The sequence below is a fragment of the Chlorocebus sabaeus genome, chromosome 9, assembly GCF_047675955.1.
Source record: "Chlorocebus sabaeus isolate Y175 chromosome 9, mChlSab1.0.hap1, whole genome shotgun sequence".
In the NCBI taxonomy this organism is placed as follows: domain Eukaryota; kingdom Metazoa; phylum Chordata; class Mammalia; order Primates; family Cercopithecidae; genus Chlorocebus; species Chlorocebus sabaeus.
Genome location: NC_132912.1, coordinates 53,085,979 through 53,108,247, shown reverse-complemented (window position 1 = coordinate 53,108,247; position 22,269 = coordinate 53,085,979). Strand labels below are relative to the sequence as shown.

General features: G+C 38.7%; 1 protein-coding gene across 14 annotated transcripts in view; it reads left to right on the top strand.

Moving 5' to 3' along the window:
- SHLD2 (shieldin complex subunit 2) overlaps nucleotides 1-22,269 on the top strand; it is an 87,258-nt gene that overhangs the window by 44,334 nt on the left and 20,655 nt on the right. For 11 of the 14 annotated variants that reach the window (XM_038008946.2, XM_038008942.2, XM_038008940.2 and 8 more), the window contains 3 exons: nucleotides 2,936-4,468; nucleotides 9,612-9,719; nucleotides 21,998-22,192. In XM_038008946.2, coding sequence (XP_037864874.1) covers nucleotides 2,941-4,468; nucleotides 9,612-9,719; nucleotides 21,998-22,192 — 1,831 coding nt within the window. In that variant the 5' untranslated portion in view covers nucleotides 2,936-2,940. Of the gene's footprint in view, nucleotides 1-2,935; nucleotides 4,469-7,983; nucleotides 8,442-9,611; nucleotides 9,720-21,997; nucleotides 22,193-22,269 lie in introns of those variants that run through there. The other 3 variants (XM_038008947.2, XM_007962682.3, XM_007962679.3) reach the window with 2 other exon arrangements.

The following is a 22,269-nucleotide window of genomic DNA, read 5'->3' as shown; positions in this document are numbered from 1 at the left end:
GGCTTTTAGAAGGTCATTGGTTTCCATAGTGAAAACTTCTATAGCAAAATGGTTGGAGAGAAGTGGTAGAAGATTAAAGGAGAAATGAGATGTAAGAAACAACAAACAAGTTTGTGGGGGGGGTTTGGTTTTATTTTTAAAAGTTTGTAGCTGAGCGTGACAGTATGTGCCTGTAGTCACAGCTATTTGGGATGCTGTGGCTGGATGATAGATAGCTTGAGCCCAGGAGCTTGAGGCTGCAGTGAGCCATGATTGCACCATTGCACTCCAGCCTGGGTGACAGAGCGAGACCCTGACTCAAAAAATATAGAATAAAATAATAAAATAAAATAAAATATAAAATAAAAATAAAATAAAATGAAGCTAAAGGGAAGAAACCATTGGAGAAGAAAGCCAAAGATCTGATGGAGGAGAGTTCATTATCATGGTAATGTTATGCATTTGATTTGCATATATCTATCCCCACCACCTTTTTTTTTTTTTTTTTTTTTGAGGCAGAGTCTCACTCTGTCACCCAGGCTAGAGTGCTGGAGTGCAGTGGCACGATCTTGGCTCACTGCAGCCTCCCGGGTTCAAGCGATTCTCCTGCCTCAGCCTCCCTAGTAGCTGAGACTACAGGCTCGTGCCATCACACCCTGGTAATTTTTATATTTTTAGTAGAGATGAGGTTTCACATGTTAGCCAGGCTGGTCTTAAACTCCTGACCTTAGGTGATCCGCCCACTTCAGCTTCCCAAAGTGCTGGGATTACAGGCGTGAGCCACCACGCCTGGCCCCAACCAACATTTCAAGACAATATATTTCTCCTTCCACTTGGGTTTGATATATTAATGTATTTTGAACTTGAAGGCTTTTGCTGTGCTATTTAGGGCCCCTAATGGTATATCTAATAATGACATGCAATAGAACAGCTAATATACCAGTTATTCCTTATGAAGGTTATTCTTTCTGTGAGGATTAAATGAGGTTGGAATATGTAGTTACAGCAATAGTAGTGATTCTTAATCATTTTTTTTAAAGAGAGGGTCTCGTCAGGCACGGTGGCTCACGCCCGTAATCCCAACACTTTGGGAGGCCGAGGCGAGTGGATCACTTGAGGTCAGGAGTTCGAGACCAGCCTGGCCAAAAATGGTGACACTCCCATCTTTACTAAAAAAACTAAAATTAGCTGGGCTTGGTGGTGGGCGGCTATAATCCCAGCTACTCAGTAGGCTGAGACAGGAAAATCGCTTGAACCTGGGAGGTGGGAGGTTGCAGTGAGCAGAGATAGCTTCATTGCACTCCAGACTGGGGAACAAGAGCAAAACTCTGTCTCTAAATTAATTAATTAATTAAAGAGAGGGTCTCACTCTGTCACTCAGACTGAAGTGCAGTGGTGTGATCATGGCTCACTGCAATATCTGACTCTCAGGCTCAAGTAATCCTCCCACCTCAACCTCCCTAGTAACTGGGACTATAGGCATTTCACCACTATGTCCAGCTAATTTTAAGAAATTTTTTAGTTTTTAAATTTTTTTGTAGAGATGGGGGTCTTACTATGTTGTCCAGGCTGGCCTCAAACTCCTGGTCTCAAGCGATCCTCCCACCTCAGCCTCCCAAAGTGCTGGGATTACAGGTGTGAGTCACTATGGCTGGCCAAAAATGAATAATTTTTTTTTTTTTTTAAATGGAGTCTCGCTTTGTCACACAGGCTGGAGTGCAGTGGCAAGATCTTGGCTCACTGCAACCTCCTCCTCCTGGGTTCAAGCGATTCTCTTGCCTCAGACTCCCGAGTAGCTGGGGCTATAGGCATGGGCCATCACACCTGGCCAATTTTTGTATTTTTAGTAGAGATAGGGTTTCACCATCTTGGCCTGCCTGGTCTTGAACTTCTGACCTCAAGTGATCCACCCCCTCGGCCTCCCAAAGTGCTGCAATTACAGGCGTGAACCACTGTGCTCTGCCCAAAAATGAGTAATTTAAAGGTGACTGTAATATAGTTAAACAAATGCCTCTTTTCCCATTTTTTACTAACTTGTTATTTAAATGGGGCAAGTTTTGACAACATAAGAAATAAACAGGCCAGGCATGGTGGCTCACACCTCTAATCCCGGCACTTTGAGAGGCAGAGGAGGGCGGATCACTTGAGGTCAGGAGTTTGAGACCAACCTGGACGACATGGTAAAACCCCGTATCTACTAAAAGTACAAAAATTAGCCAGGCATGGTGGCACAGACTGTAATCCCAGCTAATCAGGAGGCTGAAGCAGGAGAACTGGTTGAACCCAGGAGGCGGAGGTTGCAGTGAGCCTAGATGGCAACAGTGCACTCCAGCCTGGGCAACAGAGCAAGACTCCCTCTCAAATGAAATAAACATACTAAAAACCTATTTACCTGTTTGATGTGAGTGTATTTAGCTTTATTTCCCTTAAAGAGAATCTTTTTTTTTTCTTTCCAAGGTGGAGTCTTGCTCTGTTGCCCAGGCTAGAGTGCAGCGGTGGCACAATCTCAGCTCACTGCAACCTCTGCCTCCTGGGTTCAAGCGATTCCTCGGCCTTCAAGTGGGGGACTACAGGCATGAGCCACCACGCCCAGCTAATTTTTTGTATTTTTAGTAGAGACAGGGTTTCATGCTGTTAGCCAGGATCGTCTCGATCTCCTGACCTTGTGATCCACCCACCTCGGCCTCCCAAAGCTGGGATTACAGGCATGAGCCACTGCACCTGGCCTAAAGAGAGTCTTTAAGTGAAAAATTTTTGTGAATATTTTGATTTCTCTTTCATAATTTCTTGTGTATTTATGAATTTTATATAATTAAATGGCATGTCAAAAAATCACCTATGTTAATTATGTTTTTGACTCGGTTATTATATTTTCTTTTGGTACATTATTAAGTTAATATCCATATGCAAAAATATGCTGACAATATATTAATTTTGGATATTTCATTTTTATCAGAAATCATGAGTGGAGGATCTCAAGTCCACATTTTTTGGGGTGCTCCAGTTGCTCCACTGAAAATGACAGTATCACAAGACACAGTTTCTTTAATGTCCGTTGCTGACCCCTGGAAAAAAATTCAGCTTTTATGCAGTCAACATTCTTTATATCTGAAGGATGAAAAACCGCACAACAATCTTGAAAACTGTGAAGTCCCAGAATCTATTGGTTCTCCAGATCTTCTTAGTGGTCATTTCTTAACAAACTGTATGAATAGACATGTTCATGTGAAAGATGACTTTGTACATTCTGTTTCTGAAACACAGAATATAGAGTCCCAGAAGATTCACTCCTCTAGACTGAGTGATGTAACTAGCTCTAATATGCAAATATGTGGATTTAAAAGCGCAGTTCCGCATTTAACTGAAGAAGAAAAGTATCAAAAGCTTCTCAGTGAAAATAAAATTATAGATGAACAGCCTAAACATCAGTCAGACATATGTGGTCAGAACTTTAACACAGATTTGTGTCAGTTAAGCCATAAGTGTGCAGCTGTGTTGGATTTGGTGTGTAGTACTGAACAAATTAATATAGGGCCTGAAGTGGTACAAAGAGAGTGTGTGCCGACAGAATATCATGAAATACAAAACCAGTGTTTGGGATTATTTTCCTCGAACGCAGTATATAAGCCAAGGTCTGAAGGAGCAGTTAGGAAGGTCTCAGACCTTAAAATATCAACTGATACTGAATTTCTCAGTATAATTACCTCCAGCCAGGTTGCTTTTTTAGCTCAAAAGAAAGATAAAGGGCGGAGTCCTATAAATAAAGGGAATGCAAACATGGAGACTGAACCAAAGGCAAGTTACGGGGAGATAAGAATACCTGAAGAGAATTCAATTCAGCTTGATGATTTTACAGATGCATATGAAAGTGGACAAAACCAAGCATATTCTCTTGAACTTTTTAGTCCTGTTTGTCCTAAAACAGAAAATAGCCACATTCACATAAACTCTGATAAAGGTCTTGAAGAAAATACAGGATCTCAAGAACTTTTCAGTTCTGAAGATGAACTGCCACCAAATGAGATACGTATTGAGTTGTGTAGCTCAGGAATACTGTGTTCCCAGCTAAATACCTTTCACAGAAGTGCTATTAAAAGAAGCTGCATCTCTGAAGATAAGGTGGGCCAGTCTGAAGCTCTGTCTCGAGTCCTTCAAGTAGCTAAGAAAATGAAGTTGATTTCTAATGAAGGAGATTCTGCTGTAGAAGTGGATCAGAGGAATGTGTCTGAATTTAAGGGTATTAAAAAAACGTCATTAATAAAAAACTGTGATTCTAAAAGCCAGAAGTATAATTGTTTAGTCATGGTGCTATCTCCATGCCATGTGAAGGAAATAAACATAAAATTCGGACCAAATTCTGGCTCTAAAGTGCCTTTAGCAACAGTTATAGTAATTGATCAATCAGAAACTAAGAAGAAAGTTTTTCTGTGGAGGACTGCAGCATTTTGGGCATTTACAGTGTTTCTTGGAGATATAATTTTACTCACAGGTGAGGTCATTATGGTATAGTGGTAGCTTATTTTATAAAGCTAAGTTTTGTTTTTGCTTTTCTCCCACTTAGTCTTTGAAGACTCTGTAGTCATTTGCGTCTTCTGAGCTCAGCATAATTGATCCCTTTATCGCATCTGCATTGTTCTCCTTTCCACTGTCCACTCTTCTGCCCATTGCCACTTCTGGGTCTCTGTTCTGTCCTTCTGAGCTCTGCCCCACTTATCCCCTCCTTTAATAAGCGTCCCCTAATCAGGTGCAGTGGGTCACACTTGTAGTCCTAGCACTTTGGGAGGCTGAGGCAGGAAGATTGCTTGAGGCCAGGAATTTGAGACCAGCCTTGGCAACCTAGTGAGACCCCGTCTGTACAAAAAATAAAATAAAATAAGTTGTGTGCCTGTAGTCCCAGCTACTCAGGAGGCTGACGTGGGAGGATTGCTTGAGCCCAGGAGGTTGAGGCTGCAGTGAGCTTTAATTGGGCCACTGCACTCCAGCCCCAGCAACAGAGTTGGACCTTTCCACTTCTTTTTTTTTTTTTTTTTAGACAGAGTCTTGCTCTGTCACCCAGGCTGGAGTGCAGTGGCACGATCTCGGCTCACTGCAAGCTCCGCCTCCCAGGTTCAAGTCATTCTGCCTCAGCCTCCCAAGTAGCTGGGACTACAGGTGCCCATCACCACGCCTGGTTAATGTTTTGTGTTTTTTTAGTAGAGAGGGTGTTTCACCGTGTTAGCCAGGATGGTCTCCATCTCCTGAGCTTGTGATCCACCCGCCTCAGCCTCCCAAAGTCCTGGGATTACAGGCGTGAGCCACCGCGCCCAGTCTCTGCTTCTTTACCTAATGTCTAATAATGCTGTGCACATTATGTTCTTACTGAGGGAACAGTTACTGATTTCTATTGCTTTATTATTAAAATTATATTAATTACACTTGGAAATATGGAAAGGAGAAAACTGGTATTATACCAACTTCATATAACGACCAGTAGAGTTTTAGAGTGTTACCTTCCAGTTATTTTCTCTGTTCTCCTTAAAATGTGTGTGCATGTGAGTATATGTCACACATAGAAGCTCATATTTATTGGGAGCTTACTTTGTGAGACCCTGTTTTAGACTTTACATGCATATCTCATTACAACAAGTATATGAGGAAGGTACTGATTTTTATCCCCATTTTTCAGTTGAGGAAGCTGAAGCCCAGAGAAGTAAAGTAAGTTGCCCAATGTCATACATCTAGGAAGTGGCAAAGCTATGGTTTCTCCTAGACTCTAGAATTCATACTCTTACTGTATAGTTGTAACCATAAAGAACATTTTGTTTTTTTAATTTTTAATTTATTTTTAATTAATTTATTTTTAAGAGACAGGGTCTTGCTATGTTGCCAAGTGCAGTGGCTACTCACGGGCACAATCCCATTACTGATCAGCATGAGAATTTTTAAATCGTTATTTTAAATTTTTTTTTGGTTTGTTTGTTTAATAGGGACAGGGTCTCACTGCATTACCCAGGCTGATCTCCAACTCCTGGGCTCAATTGATCCTCCTGCCGCAGCCTCCCAAAGTGCTAGGATTACAGGTGTGAGCTACTGTGCCCATGGTATTTTTAACATTCCCTCGTTTCCAACCTGGACCAGTTCACCCCTCCTTAGGGAACCTGTCGTCCTCCACTCCCAGGAGGTCACTATATTGATGGCAAGCTTAGTGCAGACACCTGATCGGCTACAACTCTGAACTCCTGGGCTCAAGTGAGCCTCCTGCCTCAGTCTCCCAAGTGGCCAGGACTACAGGTACGCATGCCACTGCACCCAGAGAGAATATTTAATTTCTTTTTGTTTATTTTTTGAGACAGACTCTTGCTCTGTCGCCCAGGCTGGAGCGCAGTGGCACAATCTTGGCTCACTGCAACCTCTGCCTCCTGGGTGCAGGTGATTCTCCTGCTTCAGCCTCCCGAGTAGCTGGGATTATAGGTGCACGCCACCACGCCTGGCTAATTTTTGTATCTTTAGTAGAGACGGGGTTTCACCATGTTGGCCAGGCTGGTTTCAAACTCCTGTCCTCAGGTGATTTGCCCACCTTGGCCTCCCAAAGTGCTAGGATTACAGGTGTGAGCCACCGTGCCTGGCCAGAAAATGTTTTCACCGAACATATCTAATATTGTGTTACATGTTCTTTGTTGATTCAAAATTGACACACGGTGTATTAGAGCAGGAAGAAGTTGATTAAGCTTAATAAAATATCTAAAGAAAGAATGTGATACAGAGGAGGTACTTAGAAAAAGAAAACTTCAAAGCAATATTGATAGTCCTAGCAAATAGTTTACAGGAGGAATGAGAACCTTAGCTAGTGTACCTTGGTGTTCCTGTAGGATTGTCAAGTACAATCTTTTATAAAGAGGTAAACACAAGATTGTAATGAACAGGCTTAGCGTAGCCACATCCCACTGGCAGTATTAGCTATTATTATTTATATGTGATCATATTATTGGAGATTCAATTCACCTAACTCCCTTTGTTCTGATTCAGTGCTTGCTGAATACCTCTTTGCTTGTGATTTGGCTTTCTAGTTGTAGAGCTGCCCACAGCGTGAGAACAAGCTGAAATACTGTTTTTTTGGGCAATTAATCCCTCATTGTAAATGAAAAAAAATTTTTTTTTTCTTTGGTTTGTTTCATTAATTGATTTAGTACAAGCTTATGTTGCAGAGCCGAAATCTAGTTTTGGAGTGTTAACAAAATTAAGTTTCCCAGAGTGTAAAAGAGGCTGAACCCTGGACCATGGTCATTTTACTGAGGCAATTAGTGTTACCAGGGACCTCTCGGGGACCTTTTCCGTTTTCCTAGATAGGTGTAAACTCAATCTGCAATCTCTGTATTTTTTCCTAACATCTCTATAGTTGTTAACAACTAGGTACATTCTCTCTAGTGGTTTTAATGCAATTTACTTAACCATTTTCCTATTATAAGACATTTAAATGATTTCTATGAACTTTTTAAAAAAAATCTGATTTTTTTTGTCTTTTTAAGAAAAAGACGATCTAGTTCACTGATTTCTGAATAAGTTTCTTTTGTGTGGAACAGATGGAAACGTTGTGGGAAAAAAAAAAATCTACGCTTTTCTGTCGTCCTAATGAGGCAGTGAACTTACTTGGATAACTTGGATAGTTCATACTACCTATTGATGTATACCCCCAAAACAGAAAAATTCTTTTTTTTTTTTTTTTTTTTTTTTGAGATGGAGTCTTGCTCTGTCGCCCAGGCTGGAGTGCAGTGGTGTGATCTCGGCTCAGTGCAACCTCTGCCTCCCAGGTTCAAGCGATTCTCCTACCTCAGCCTCCCGAGTAGGTGGGACTACAGGAGCCCGCCACCACGCCTGACTAATTTTTGTATTTTTAGTAGAGACAGGGTTTCACCATGTTGGCCAAACTGGTCTTAAACTCCTGACCTTGTGATCCGCCTACCTCGGCCTCCCAAAGTTCTGGGATTACAGGTGTGAGCCACCACACCCGGCCCAAACTGAAAAATTTTAAGTAACAGATGTATTCCAGATCTTGTTGAATACCAACACAGTAGACAGTTTGCTATTATACTTCTAGCAATAGAATGAAGAGATGCCAAAAATAAGGATTACCTAAGGGAGACTACTGACTAGAATTAGATGAAGACAGGGGACTTACCACTGGGAAACAACAGTGTTTAAAGGACAAACAGCATAAGAACTAGGAGCTGGGGTATGTCAGTGAGAGGGCAGGAAGGAGCCAGGAGGCCAGGGCAGGCTACCCATCCCCTCCATCCACTGCTAGTGATTACCATGTGACTAATCCAACATTGGCTTCAGAGTCCTAGCTTTCAGAACGCTCTCCTTGAAATTTCTCATCTGTTCCTTTTTTCTGAAGAACATGCATCCTGAATGTTGGATCATGAAAAGTCTTGAATGCTGTACTAGCTCTTCCTGGCTAGGCAGTGGGGAGCCACTGTTTTTCAGTAAGTCACCTGAACTCTTTAATGCTCTGACGTATCACTCGTCTAAACTTATTAATGCTCTAATAAATGACTCATTAGCATTGTAAGAAATGGGTTGCGGAGGGACAAGCACCTGTTGGGAGGGAAAGGAATGTGTGATGTAAAACAGTAGTAGTGGCAGGGCATGGGCACATTTAAGCAGCAGAGGGGTAGGTGGGGATTTTAGTTTACTTGATTAGCAGCATAGTGTCAACAAATGAGTTGGGCACTGTGAAAGGAAAAGCAGGTTTGGACATTGCTGAGTTTGGGGAGCCAATAGAGTATCCAGGTGGGAATTTTCATTAGTTTGTTGTGGATAAAAGGTTCAGAAGCTGAGGAAAGGGTCCGGAATCTAAATCTGTAAGTAATCAGTTGGAATTTATACATCCTTGGTTTTCTTTCCCATTATCTCTAAATTATTTCGCTATTGTTAATATATGTTTATACCTCTGACACTATATACTGATTAGATCCTGCCTTAGAAATAGCTCCCTTCCCCTCTTTCTCTTTACAGCTCACAAGTTTTGCTCTACCTACAATTGTTTCTACCTGTTGATATGTTTAGTTCTACATGATTCTACTCTATCTGTCTTAGATATACAGCTCTCCCTTTCCAATTGGAAAATGTTCCCTACCTTCAAAGTCTTTCACTTTTAACTTCCATGGAAGATGATTATTGTGGTATTTAGGGAAAAATAATCAAGTGTGTTAAGAATGCCTCATATTATATTCAGATATATTTATAGTAGAAGGGACCAGTCCATACCGAATATTATTACTCTCCTAGGCACTACTGCTTTGGAACCACTACTTCGCCTTCTGGTCCTAAGAAAATTATTTTTAACTTGTCAGAAATATACATGATAACATTTGCCTTATGTAAACAAAAACTGTTAAACTTTTTAAATATAGAGCAGTGGTCTTCCATACTGATATCGTTTGAATATAAAGAAGCAATTTTGTTAATTTACCTAGATTGAGATTTCAGATTTGCTGTTTTGTCATTTCATGCCTTCAGGCAGGTTATTTAATCTATTTGATCTCTAGTTTCCTAGTATATGGGAGGCATGCGTAATATTTTGCTGTGATTGGTAAGTTAACCACATTGTAAAGGAATTCATGGCATAATCAGAATGTTTTTTCTCTCTCTAGATGTTGTTATTCATGAGGACCAATGGGTTGGCGAGACAGTACTACAATCAACATTTAGCAGTCAGTTATTAAATCTTGGGAGTTATTCATCTATTCAGCCTGAAGAATGTAAGGCACATTTCAAATGAAATAATATATTAGTGTTTAAAGTATAAAAACATACTAGGAAAGATTAGGGTTAAAATGGTTCTTTTACGAAATGTTTTCTAAACAGTTGGAGAGTATTGGTTTCTTTTCATTAGTAAGAATGAAAATAGAATTTTAAGAAATGAACTATGCATTGTGAATCACATTTATTTTAAGAAGTATTGGGTCTCATGTTTTGTTTTCTTAGGCAGTCAGTATAGTGGTGGTTCTTCACCTTTTAGGGAGTCAAAGACCTCTTTGAGAATCTTTAGATCATTTCTTCAGAAAACTGGACTTATGTAGATAGGCACAAAATTTTGCTTATAATTGTAAAGCATTCCATGGACCTCTGATGTTCTTCTGTGGAACTTCTGAGCCTCTGATTAAGAATCCTTGGGGTAATAAAAATGTATTGGTCTCATATTCAGACAGCTGTGGTTTGAATCCTTATTCTCCTACTTACCACTGCTAACAAAAGCTATCTTCCTTCTTTAACGTCCAGTTTTCTCTTCTTTAAAAGAAGCTGTTTAATGAAGAAACTAGCAGCTATCTCCTTCTCTAAGTAATAAAATTTTAAAAAAAAAGAAAGAAAGCAAAGTAAGGGAAACAGTATAAACTTGTGGTTATGATCACTGTACTCAGATAGACCAGGATTTGAATCCTGGCCCTCTTACTTCCAGTCTGTCTTTAGGCAAGTTATTTCACTTCACTATACCTCTGTCTCCTTGTCTTTGAAATGGACATAAGAATACATACATACCTTATAGGGTTGTTATGAAGATTAAGTGAGGAAATGAATATAAGATGTTGAACCTGCACATAATGTAGTAGTAACATAGTAATATTAGAGGGAGAAATAATAAGCTGGCAAAATATATTTGATAAAATTCTGAAATATCATACAAGAATATAGCTAGGGAAATATACTGATTATACAAGAAGATAACTGGAATAATAGGAAAGTTATAGGATGTATATGGAAGATAGAGCATGGAATTCCAACTTTTGAATTCTTAAAGAGCAAGTAGAAGGGAAGAGCAACAATAACAAGAACTGTGTTTGGAATGGGCAAGGTTTCATTATATACTAGGGTGGCCCATCAGCAGAAAATAAACTCTGACATATTTCATAGACAGCTAAAATAGAGTTCTTCATCTATCCAATATATATTTGTTATGTGTTGACATTGTTTCAGGCACTGTGCTTACTGTACACTGGGGGTACAATGGTGCCTGTCCTCATGGAGCTTACGTTCTCATGTGGAAGACAGACCAAAAAAAATGAATGAAACAGACATATAAGTAAAATATTTACAGGTGATAATGAGTGCTGTGAAGGAAACTAACAAAGGGCTAAGATACGGAGTGCCATGGTTCTAGTTAAGAAGGGTTGATTATGGAGTAGAATCAGGGTTAGGAAGTTATTACAATAGCTGAAGTTGAGAGATGATGGGAGCTAAAGAGTTGAGATATATTTGTAAATAGAGTTAATAGGATTTTCTGATGATGTGGGTCTGGGGATGAGGGAAGAGGGACAATCTACTGCTACTTGTTTACAGGTTTAAGTAACTAGGTAGCCTTTATTGGGAAAGACTGAGAGGGAACTGGTTTATGGGGAAAAGGGCTATGTTTCAAGGTGTGTTAAGTTTTAGGTATCTTTGAGATATTCAAGTGGCGATGTTATATAAGAACTGGAAACAAAGTTCAGGACTCAGAAGACAAGTTTAAAATTAAGAGGCAAATTTTAGAGTTATTAGCATACAGATAATATTTTAAAAAAAACTTTTAAATTTGAAATATTATCTGTGAAATTATAGAATCACAGGGAATTGCAAAAATAATACATAAAGTCCCATGAACTCTTCATCTAGCTTCTCCCAGTGGTGACATCTTATATAACTTTAGTACAATATCAACAACAGGAAATCAACATTTGTATAATAGTGTTAACTAGTAATATACTAGGATACTTTCCCTTTCAGTATCAATAAATATAGTATCAGCCTGGCACGGTGGCTTATGCCTGTAATCCCAGCACTCTGGGTGGCTGAGGCAGGAGGATTAGTTGGGTCCTGGAGCTCGACACCAGCCTGGACGATATGGTGAAACCTCATCTCTACCAAAAATACGGAAAAATTAGCCAGGTGTAGTGGTGCACACCTATAGTTCCAGCTACTGGGGAGGCTTAAGTGGGAAAGAAAGTCAAGGCTGCAGTGAGCCATGATTGTACCACAGCACTTCAGCCTGGGTGACTGGAGTCAGACCTTGTCTCAAAAAATTTTTTTTCCTAAATAAATAAATATAGCATCAATACAGCATTATAATTATAATATGATTAATACTATAGCAATAAAATAGATATACTTAGTCCCAATGCCGGTGTCTTATTTAATAGAAAAGCACTCGAGGCATTGTCATTAAAACCAGGAAAAAAATAAGGATGTCCACTATCTCTGCAACTATTCATCTTGTACTAGAATTATCAGCCAATGCACTTAGACAAGAAGAGGCATCTGGCCTGGTGTGGCAGCTCATGCCTGTAATCCCAGCACTTTGGGAGGCCAAGGTGGGCAGATCACTTGAGGCCAGGAGTTCAAGACCAGCCTGGCCAACATAGCAAAACCCTGTCTGTACTAAAAAAATGAAAAATTAGCCAGGTGTGATGGTGCATGCCTGTGGTCCCAGCTACTCAGGAGGCTGAGGCATGAGAATTGCGTGAACCTGGGAGGCGGAGGTTGCAGTGAGCCCCACTATATTGAATTGCAGCCTGAGCAACAGAGCGAGATTCTAAGAAAGAAAGAAGAGGCATCTGAATGGATAAAGAAGAATGGAAATTATCTCTATTTACAAATGCCCTGATAACATACCTGAAAACTCCAGGGGATCAAAGTTAAAATAAATTTAAATAATAAGAGAATTCAGTGATATAACAGGATGCAAAATTAATGTTAAAAAATATCATTAGGCCGGGCGCAGTGGCTCACGCCTGTAATCCCAGCACTTTGGGAGGCCAAGGTGGGTGGATCATGAGGTCAGGAGATCAAGACCATCCTGGCTACACAGGTGAAACCCTGTCTCTACTAAAAATATAAAAAATTAGCTGGGCATAGTGGCGGGTGCCTGTAGTCCCAGCTACTCAGGAGGCTAAGGTAGGAGAATGGCATGAACCTGGGAGGCGGAGCTTTCAGTGAGCTGAGACCACGCCACAGCACTCCAGCCTGGGCGACAGAACAAGACCCAGTCTCAAAAAAATAAATAAATAAAAAATATTATTAGGCTGAGTGCAGTGGCTCATGTCTATAATTCCAGCACTTTGGGAGGTGAAAGTGGATGGGCAGCTCGAGCCCAGGAATTCAAGACCAGCCTGGGCTACAAAAAAAAGAAAAGAAAAAAAAAAAGAAAAAAAAGCTGGATGTGGTGGCATGCACCTGTGGTCCCAGCTATTTGGGAGGCTGAGGTAAAAGGATTGCTTGAGGCCAGGCTGGGGGATGAGGTTGCAGTGAGCTGTGATTGCACCACTGTACTCCAGCCTGGGCAACAGAACAAGGCCCTTTCTCAAAAAAATAATAGTAATTAGACTTAATATACACAAATAATAAACAGAGGGCATAATGATAGTGAAAAACTCATTACTATAGTAATAAAGAAGATAGTTTAAAATACAAAAAAAAATACAGTTAACAAGAAATATGCAAAGCCTATATAAGGAAAAAAATTTAAACACTCCAGAAAGAAATGAAGACATAAATAAATGGAAGGAAATTCCCTGTTCTTGGATAGGATGACTCAACATCATAGTGATGTCAGTTCTCCGTAAGTTAATATGTAAATTCAGTGTAGTTCCAATGAAAATATCAACAAGCTATGTTGTGGCATATAAAAGTCGATACTAAAGCTCCTATAGGAAAACAGACTCGCAAGAATAGCTAGGGAAAGACTGACAAAGGAAAACTACAGAGGAGGGGAACTAGCTTTACCAGATGTTAAAACATACTATAAAGCCTCTATAATTAAAACAGTGAAGTACTGATGCATGAATAGACAAATAGACCAGTGGAATAGAGTAAGAAGATTGGAATTAGACCCAGCAATTTAATATATGACAAAGATAGTATCTGAAATCAGTGAGATAAAGGCTAACTCCTTAATAAATGGTGCTGAGACAACTGGGTAGCCATTTGGAAAAAAGGGAAAATTGGACATATATCTCACAACAAACAGTAATAAACACCATATGGATTAATAATCTAAATGTAAAAAATAAAATCATGCACAATGAGAAGGAAACCTGAATGAATCTTCTGTAATCTTGGTGTAGGGAAAGGCTTTTTCTTAATATTACTCAGAATCCAGGGGCAGTAGAAGACAAGACTGATACATTTTACTATAGAAAAATAAATTTTGCATAACCAAAACGCCATAAACAAAGTCAAAAGACAACTGACAAACTTGGAGAAAATATTTGCAACATATAACAAAAAGCTAATATCCCTAATATATAAAGAACTTTTAAACCTTGAGTGACAAAGGCTGGGTGTGCTCGTTGACACCTGTAATCATAGCATTTGGAAGGCTGAGGTGGGAGAATCACTTGAGCTCAGGAGTTTGAGACCAGCCTGGGCCACATAATGAGACCCTATCTCTACAAAAGATCAAAAAATTAGCCAGGTGTGGTCGCGCATGCCTATGGTCCCAGCTACATAGAGGCTGAGGCAGGAGGATTGCTTACGCCCAGGAGATCGAGGCTACAGTGAGCTGTATTCATGCCACTGCACTCTAGCCTGGAAAAAGGGAAAATGCGAAAAAGAGATGAACAGTCAATTTTCAAAAAAAGATATAAAAATGGCTATCAAATATAACTTATTAGAGAAATTCAAATTAAACTACATGGAGATAACATTTCTCACCTATCAGATTGGCAAAATTTTAAAAAAGACAGCACATTCTGTTGGTGAAACTGTGAGATAACGTGCCCTCTTACACATTGGTGGTAGGAATGCAAATTGCTACAACCCTTCTGAAGTGATATTTGGCAATATCTAACAAAATTACATACGTACTTAGCTTTCGACCTAGCAATCCCACTTCTAGGAGTTTACCCTGAAGCTATACCTCCAACAATATGAAAACACATATCACAAGGTTATTCATTGCAGTATTGTTTATAATTGCGAAATATATAGGAGAATGATTCACTAAGTTATCGTACATTCACATAGTGGAACACTGTGTACTATGCAGCTGTGCAAAAAGAATGAAAAAGATCTCTATGAACTGACATGGAGTGATTCCCAGGAAATACTGTTATGTGAAAACATAAACCCCTCCAAAAGTGTATGTAGTATGCTTCCTTCCTGTAAGAAGGAATGGAGGAATAGGAAAATACCTCTGTTTATTTGTGGAAAGAAAATGCAGGAAGGATAAACCAGAAACTAAATAGATTGGTCACCTACAGGGGGCAGGTAGGAGAGGGGTGGAAGAAAGTGGGGAACGGGAACAGGATAGCAGGGGTCAGGAGGAAGTGACACTAACAAATGAACCTAATATTGTTAGAAATGAACCTAATATTGTTAGAAATGAATAAAACACACAGAATGGGATGGGGAAGAAAAGAACAAACCTAAGTAGCTGTGGAAAAGAGTATATTGAAGAGTATATTGACTGGATTCTATAAGGCTAAAGACAGAAAGGACCGTACATAAATGCTGTAATCTAGTTAGAAATATGTTTCTCAAAGGGAAGTGGCTTAGCAGTAACCTTATGTATATACCAGAATGAACAAATGAGATTGTAGATAAGGAGAGCTGGATTTCTCACTGTTGGAGAAAGAAATTATAAATAAGGGAATGTTAAAACGAACCAGAGGTATTGTTATAAACTGAGGATTTTAAATATAGATAAATGGATACAGAAATATAGGCATACCCATGTATATGGGTACACATACATATACATCTCCTAGTTCTGTCCACTGAGCGAGCACAGCACAGATGCAGTGACTCCCCAGTAATAAAGAGCATACCTGGTGCCCAGCTCTTGGTCTGTAAACATTTTCTTTTCTTTCTTTTATTTATTTATTTATTTATTTTTTTGAGACGGACTCTCGTTCTTGCAGTGGCGTGATCTGTGCTCACTGCAACCTCTGCCTCCTGGGTTCGAGCAATTCTCCTGCCTCTGCCTCCCAAGTAGCTAGGACTACAGGTGCGTGCCACCACACCCAGATAATTTTTGTATTTTTAGTAGAGATGGGCTTTCACCATGTTGGCCAGGCTGGTCTTGAACTCCTGGGCTTCAGCAGTCCACTCATCTTGGCCTCCCAAAACGCTGGGATTACAGGTGTAAGCCATTGTGCCTGGCCAACATTATTCTCTAATGAAAGGAACCAGCTCTGCTAAAAGTGGTTGATTACAGGACTGGGTCAGGGCAAATTCAGGATGAGCCTGGAAGTCTAGTGGTGCCAGACAACACATGTTGAAATAATGCGAGAGCCAACCTGAAGGAGCACCTACTGGCTAACCCTGAAGCAATTTGAGTAAGAAAATAATGATAGTATTGGATTAGAACCCATAGATTAAAATATTTACAAATCCTTACTGATATAAAGATATATTTATTTCATAACTAACTAGAGGGGAAGAGAAAGCTCTTCCTTCCAGTGGAATTCCAATTAATAAATCTGAGAGAAAAGAGAAAAACATAGAGAATTACTGGCCATGCTCAGTGGTTCATGCCTATAATCCCCGCACTTTGGGAGGCTGAGGCAGGTGGGTGGCTTGAGCCCAGGAGTTCGAGACCAGCCTCGGCAACATGGCAAAACCCCGTCTCTACAAAAAATAGAAAAATTAACCAGGTTTGGAGGTGTGTTCCTATAGTCCCAGCTATTCGGGAGGCTGAGGTGGGAGGATTGATTGATCCTGGGAGTTTGAGGCTACAGTGAGCCGTGATCATGCCACCGCACTTCAGCCCGGGCAACAGAGTGAGACTCTGTCTCAAGAAAAAAAGAAAAATACAAAACACAAAAATAGAGAACTACCATTGGCAGAGATCACAATGATAAATACTGCACCGACACGGATCCACTGATAGATGCTAAAATTAGTAGGTGAAACTTTGAGGAGAGATAGCATTGCATAGTCTTAAAGTATCTCCCCAAGATACCAGCTTACTAGAGGGAAAATAATAAATTTATAGGAAAGAAACTCTTCAGACACCAACGTAACTGAGTGATCAGGGTAAATATCACCAGTAATAAGATGTATGGGTATCATAAATTCTTTGATATTATCCATTGAGAAGGACCCACCATATTTTTTGTGGAATTGCCAAAAATGCATAACTTCATTCCAATTGTAAAACCCTGGAGAAACCCAAAGGGAAGGATGTTCTACTAAATAATTGATCAGGATTCTTCATAAGTGTCAAGGTAATGAAAAAGAAAAGATTGAGAAACTCTTGCAGATTAGAGAAGACCAAAGAGAAATAACAACTAAATGTGAGTTGGGATCTTGGATGAAATCCTACATAGAAAAAGGATATGAATAGGAGAATTGGTAAAATTTAAATAACATCTATATTTTAATTAACAATAATTAATATTAGTTTCCTGTTTAAGGTAATTTATAATATGTGAGATGCCCACATTAGTCGACATAGTGAGGAATATAAGGGCACTCTGTACTATTTTTGCAGCTTTTTTGTGAGTCTTACATTCGTTCAAAACAGAGTTTTTAAAAGAGCTATATATGATCATCTCAATAAGTACAAAGAAAACTTTTGATAAAAGTCAACACCTGTTCATTAGGAATAGAATAAAATTTTCCTTAACTTCATAAAGAGTGCCTTTAGAAAACCCAGAACAATTGTCATCCTAATTGGAAAAATAATAGAAGCATTCCTTTTAAAATTCAGGAATATAACTTGTATACTACTATTACTATTTTTCTTCAACACCATATAAGAGTTATTAACCAGTGCAATAAAACATGGAAAAATAGATATGTAAAGATTGGAAAGGTAGAAATAAAACTGCCTTTATTATAGATGGTTTACATACCTTTTCACTCTAAAAACTACAAACAAATTATTAGAAATAATGGGAAAGTTTCACAAAGTTGGTGGATGTAAGATTAACATGCAAAAGTCAATCACATTTCTAGAGTAGAGCAACTAACAATAACAAAGGAAGGTGCCATGACAATGTTATTTTATACTAATAGTAATAAATGTAACAAAGTATGTGCAAGATCTAAAAAAGGAAAAAAATTAAAATGAATAAAAACTAATGAAGAATGAAATAAACGTATACCTTATTCATTGATTGGAAGATTTAACATTGTGAAGATTTCAGTTCTTTTCAAGTTGATTTGTAAATTCAGTGCATGTTCAATAAAAATCCTCGTAAGATTTCAAGGGCGCAGTGGCTCATGCCTGTAATGCCAGCACTTTGGGAGGCCAAGGCAGGAGGATCTCTTGAGGCAAAGAGTTCAAGACCAATAAGATTTTCATGTAATTTGATAAGATTACATGATATTTATGTAGAAGAGTAAGTAGTCAGAAACAACCAGGGCATTTTAAGAAGAAAAGCAGGGAAGAATAATTTGCCCTATCATCTATCAGGACTTAGTATGAACCTATAGTAACTAAGATGGTGTGGTTTTGCCCAGTTGAAGTCAGTTAACTTTTTAATTTTGAGATTTCTTTTATTATGAATATTCGAAGGTGTTACATCTTGGAAAGCGTGTGTGTGTGTGTGTGTGTGTATGTGTGTATGATAGCTAAATGGCTTCTAAGTAAAATTCAGCATATCTTGTATATGTTGATACAATAAAAGGGGAAGGAATGTTTTGAAATAATGAAAATAACATGGTATGCAAATGTTTTGCAAGAGATTTGGGAAATGTAGATATCTCTGGTTTTAAGGATGATCTAGATTCAAGTAATAGTTAAGTAATTTCATAAAACTCTTATGATGAAATTCTGGATGGAGAATATTCTATGAATCCCTAGAGAGTTTCAGGTTTTTGTAGAATGATGTGAAAAATCTTGAACTAATTAGATAATCTTTAGAAGTTACTTCAAAATCTTTGTTTTTACACGTACACAGGAATTTATGGTGCTATATTTGTTACAGGTTAGTAGCTAAATAAAGTATATTCTAAAGTTTTGTATTGATGTAGGGAAACAGCTACCAGTGGACATTTTGAAAATATTGCAGTTGGTTTTCTTCTGAAAGAGTAAACCAATTTGGTTACTGATTTCACCAATTTGGTTTTGATTTTGCAAGTGGTTACAACTCATGAGAGCATTCTTATTTGTGATCAATATATTGTGTTTTTGGAAAAGACTTCTGGGAAAGAATTATGATGAAGCCCTCGAGCAATTGCAACAAAACCAAAAATTGAAAAGTGGGACCTAATAATACTTGTTTAAAATTTATTTTTTAGAGACAGGATCTCACTCTGTTACCCAGGCTAGAGTGCAGTGGCCTGATCATGGCTCACTGCAGCCTGAATCTCCTAGGCTCAAGAGATTCTTCTACCTCAGCCTCCTGAGTAGCTGGGACTACAGGTGTATGCCCCCACGCCCGGCTAATTTTTGTATTTTTTGTAGAGACCAGGTTTTGTCATGTTGCCCAAGCTGGCCCTGAATTCCTGAGCTCAAGCGAGCCTCTTGTCTTAGCCTACCAAAGTGCTGGAATTATATGTGTGAGCCACCACTCCCAGCCCCAGAACAACTACTATTAAAAAGTCAAAAAACAACAGATGTTGGTAGGCTGTGTAGAAAAGGAAATGCCTATATACTGTTGGTGGGAATGTAAATTAGTTCAGCCACTGTTGAAAACAGGTTGGGGTTTTCTCAGAGAAGTTAAAACTGAACTGTGATTTGACTCAGCAATCCCATTACTGGGTATATATCCAAAAAAAACCAAATTGTTCTACCAAAAAGACATAAGCACTTGAATGTTCATTGTAGCACTATTCACAATAGCAAAGTCATGGAATCAATCTAGGTGGCCATCAGTGGAGGACTGAATAAAGAAAATGTGGTACATACACACCATGGAATTCTACACAGCCATAAAAAGAAATGAAATCAGGCTGGCGCAGTGGCTCATGCTTGTTATTCCCACACTTTGACAGGCTGAGGCAGGCAGATTGCTTGAGTCCAGGAGTTTGAGACCAGCCTGGGCAATGTGGCAAAACCCTGTCTGTACAAAAAATACAAAAAAAATTAGCTAGATGTGGTGGTGCACACCTGTGGTCCCAGCTATTTGGGAGGCTGAAGTGGGAGGATCACCTGAGCCTGGGAAGTGGAGTTTACAGTGTGCTGAGATTGTGCCACTGCATTCCAGCCTGGGCAACAGAGTGACACCTTGTCTCAAAAATATATATTATATATAAAATATATATATATATATATTTGCAGCAACACACATGCAGTTGGAGGCAATTATCCTAAGTGAATTGAGGGAGGAACAGGAAACCAAATAACGTATTCTCACTTATAAGTGGGAGCTAAACATTGGCTACTCATGGACATAGAGGTGGCAACAATATACACTGGGGACTACTGTAGAGAGAGGAGCGAGGGTTGAAAAACTACATGTTGGGTACTGTGCTCAGTACCTGGGTGACAGGATCATTTGTACCCCAAAGTTCAGTATCACACAGTATACCCAGGAAACAGACCTGCACATGTACACCCGAATCTAAAGTAAAAGTTGAAAAGACTTCTGTTCTTTCGTCTTTATAGTGAGGTGTTATATGTTTTACAAACCTGGTTCTGATAATGTGACAAGAATATAAATTTATTTTGAATATTATTAAATATATAAGTCAAACATCAACACAGTGTTTCTATGAGGTAGACTTTTTTTGGAATCTAAATAACCAGGTATTTCCATGTAAATTTTATGAATCAGGAACAAATACATAATTTGATGTCAGAGATCTTTTTGTTCCCCAAAAAGCTCTATCTTGTTCATGAAAAATGAAGCCCAGAGAAGTTATGTACAAGTTCACAGAGCTTATTATTGACAAAACCAGAATTTGAATAAAGCTCTTCTGATTCCATATTTGCTGGAAATATTGTGAAAGAAAAATTCAATCTGGTAGTATTCCATGTGGTTTTAATTTTTTCCTTGTAACTTTAGTTTGAATTTTATGTGTGTGTGAGCATCTGCATTTACTTTTAAAAACTTTTATTATGAAAGCCTTCAAGCATATACAAAAGTAGAGAATACAAAGCAAAATGAACTTAAGTACCTGTTAGCCAGTTTATTAAAACATGGTCAGTCTTGTTTCACCTGTTACATCCCTTTTACTGTCTAAAGGAAGGAAAGAAGAATCACAAATCAGTTTATAGACTCTGCTTTCTAAAAAGTACTTAAGTGTTTATTGCCAATATCTTATTTTTGGTCAGCAATCAATCACATACTCAAGCATACTTCTTTTACCTTCAGAGAAATTTAATCAGCAAAACTCATCAGCCTGCACATTTAAAATATATGCATTTTAATGTATAGAAACTATACCTTAATAAAAAATGAGAAAAAAATATGAGCTAGGAAAGAGAAAAACATTTAAAAGATATAATAACTGAAGAATTAAATAACCAATCCAACACTTGAGAAATATCACAATGTGGCTGATGCTCAAAAGCTCTCTGAGCTCAGGGAAAGAAGCAGCACTGTGAGTCTATAGTGGTCACCATTCTGTGTGATATTGGGTAGGGCGAGAAGAGGATGACAACTTTGCAGCTGGAAACTGGTGAGGAAGAGGCCTGGCTGTGGAAAGAGTAAGGCACACTCAGGGAGAGAACCAGTAAGGTGGCTCTGAGCCTGTTTCAGAAGGGAAGTCCCCAGGGGCTTGAGGAAGAACGGCAGAGCCTGGGATCAAATCAGACTCCAGGGATTGGGGAACCGATTGGCTGTTACAGGGTGGTGGAGTCAAAAAAGAAAAGAAATTTTGTATTTGGTTAATTGATAGAAAAATGATATTATTAACAAAGTAGAGAAGTATGGGAACAGCACAAGTTTCTTGGGGATGGTAAATAATTCCATTTCCATTGATTAAAAATATCAAGTTTATTTTTACATCGAAACTGATTCAAGACTTAGCTATTGTACATGTTTTAGAGAAAACAAAACTATATTTTATATCTAATCATACTTTATAATGTAAATACAGTTCTAAAAAATATTATTTGTCAAGAAAAATATAATGTTGCCATATTTTGTCTGTATGTATTTTTTTTCCTTAGATTCCAGTGTAGTTAGTAATGTTGTACTTCAAGACTTACTGGCATATGTGTCCTCAAAACATTCCTACCTCAGAGATCTTCCTCCAAGGCAGCCTCAGAGGGTGAACAGTATAGACTTTGTAGAATTGGAGCACCTTCAGCCTGATGTATTAGTCCACGCAGTACTAAGAGTTGTTGATTTCACTGTACTTACAGGTAAACATTTTGACTGCTTCCTTAATTTTAGATTATGAAAAAATTAAGATATAAGACCATCTTAGTGTACCATTTGG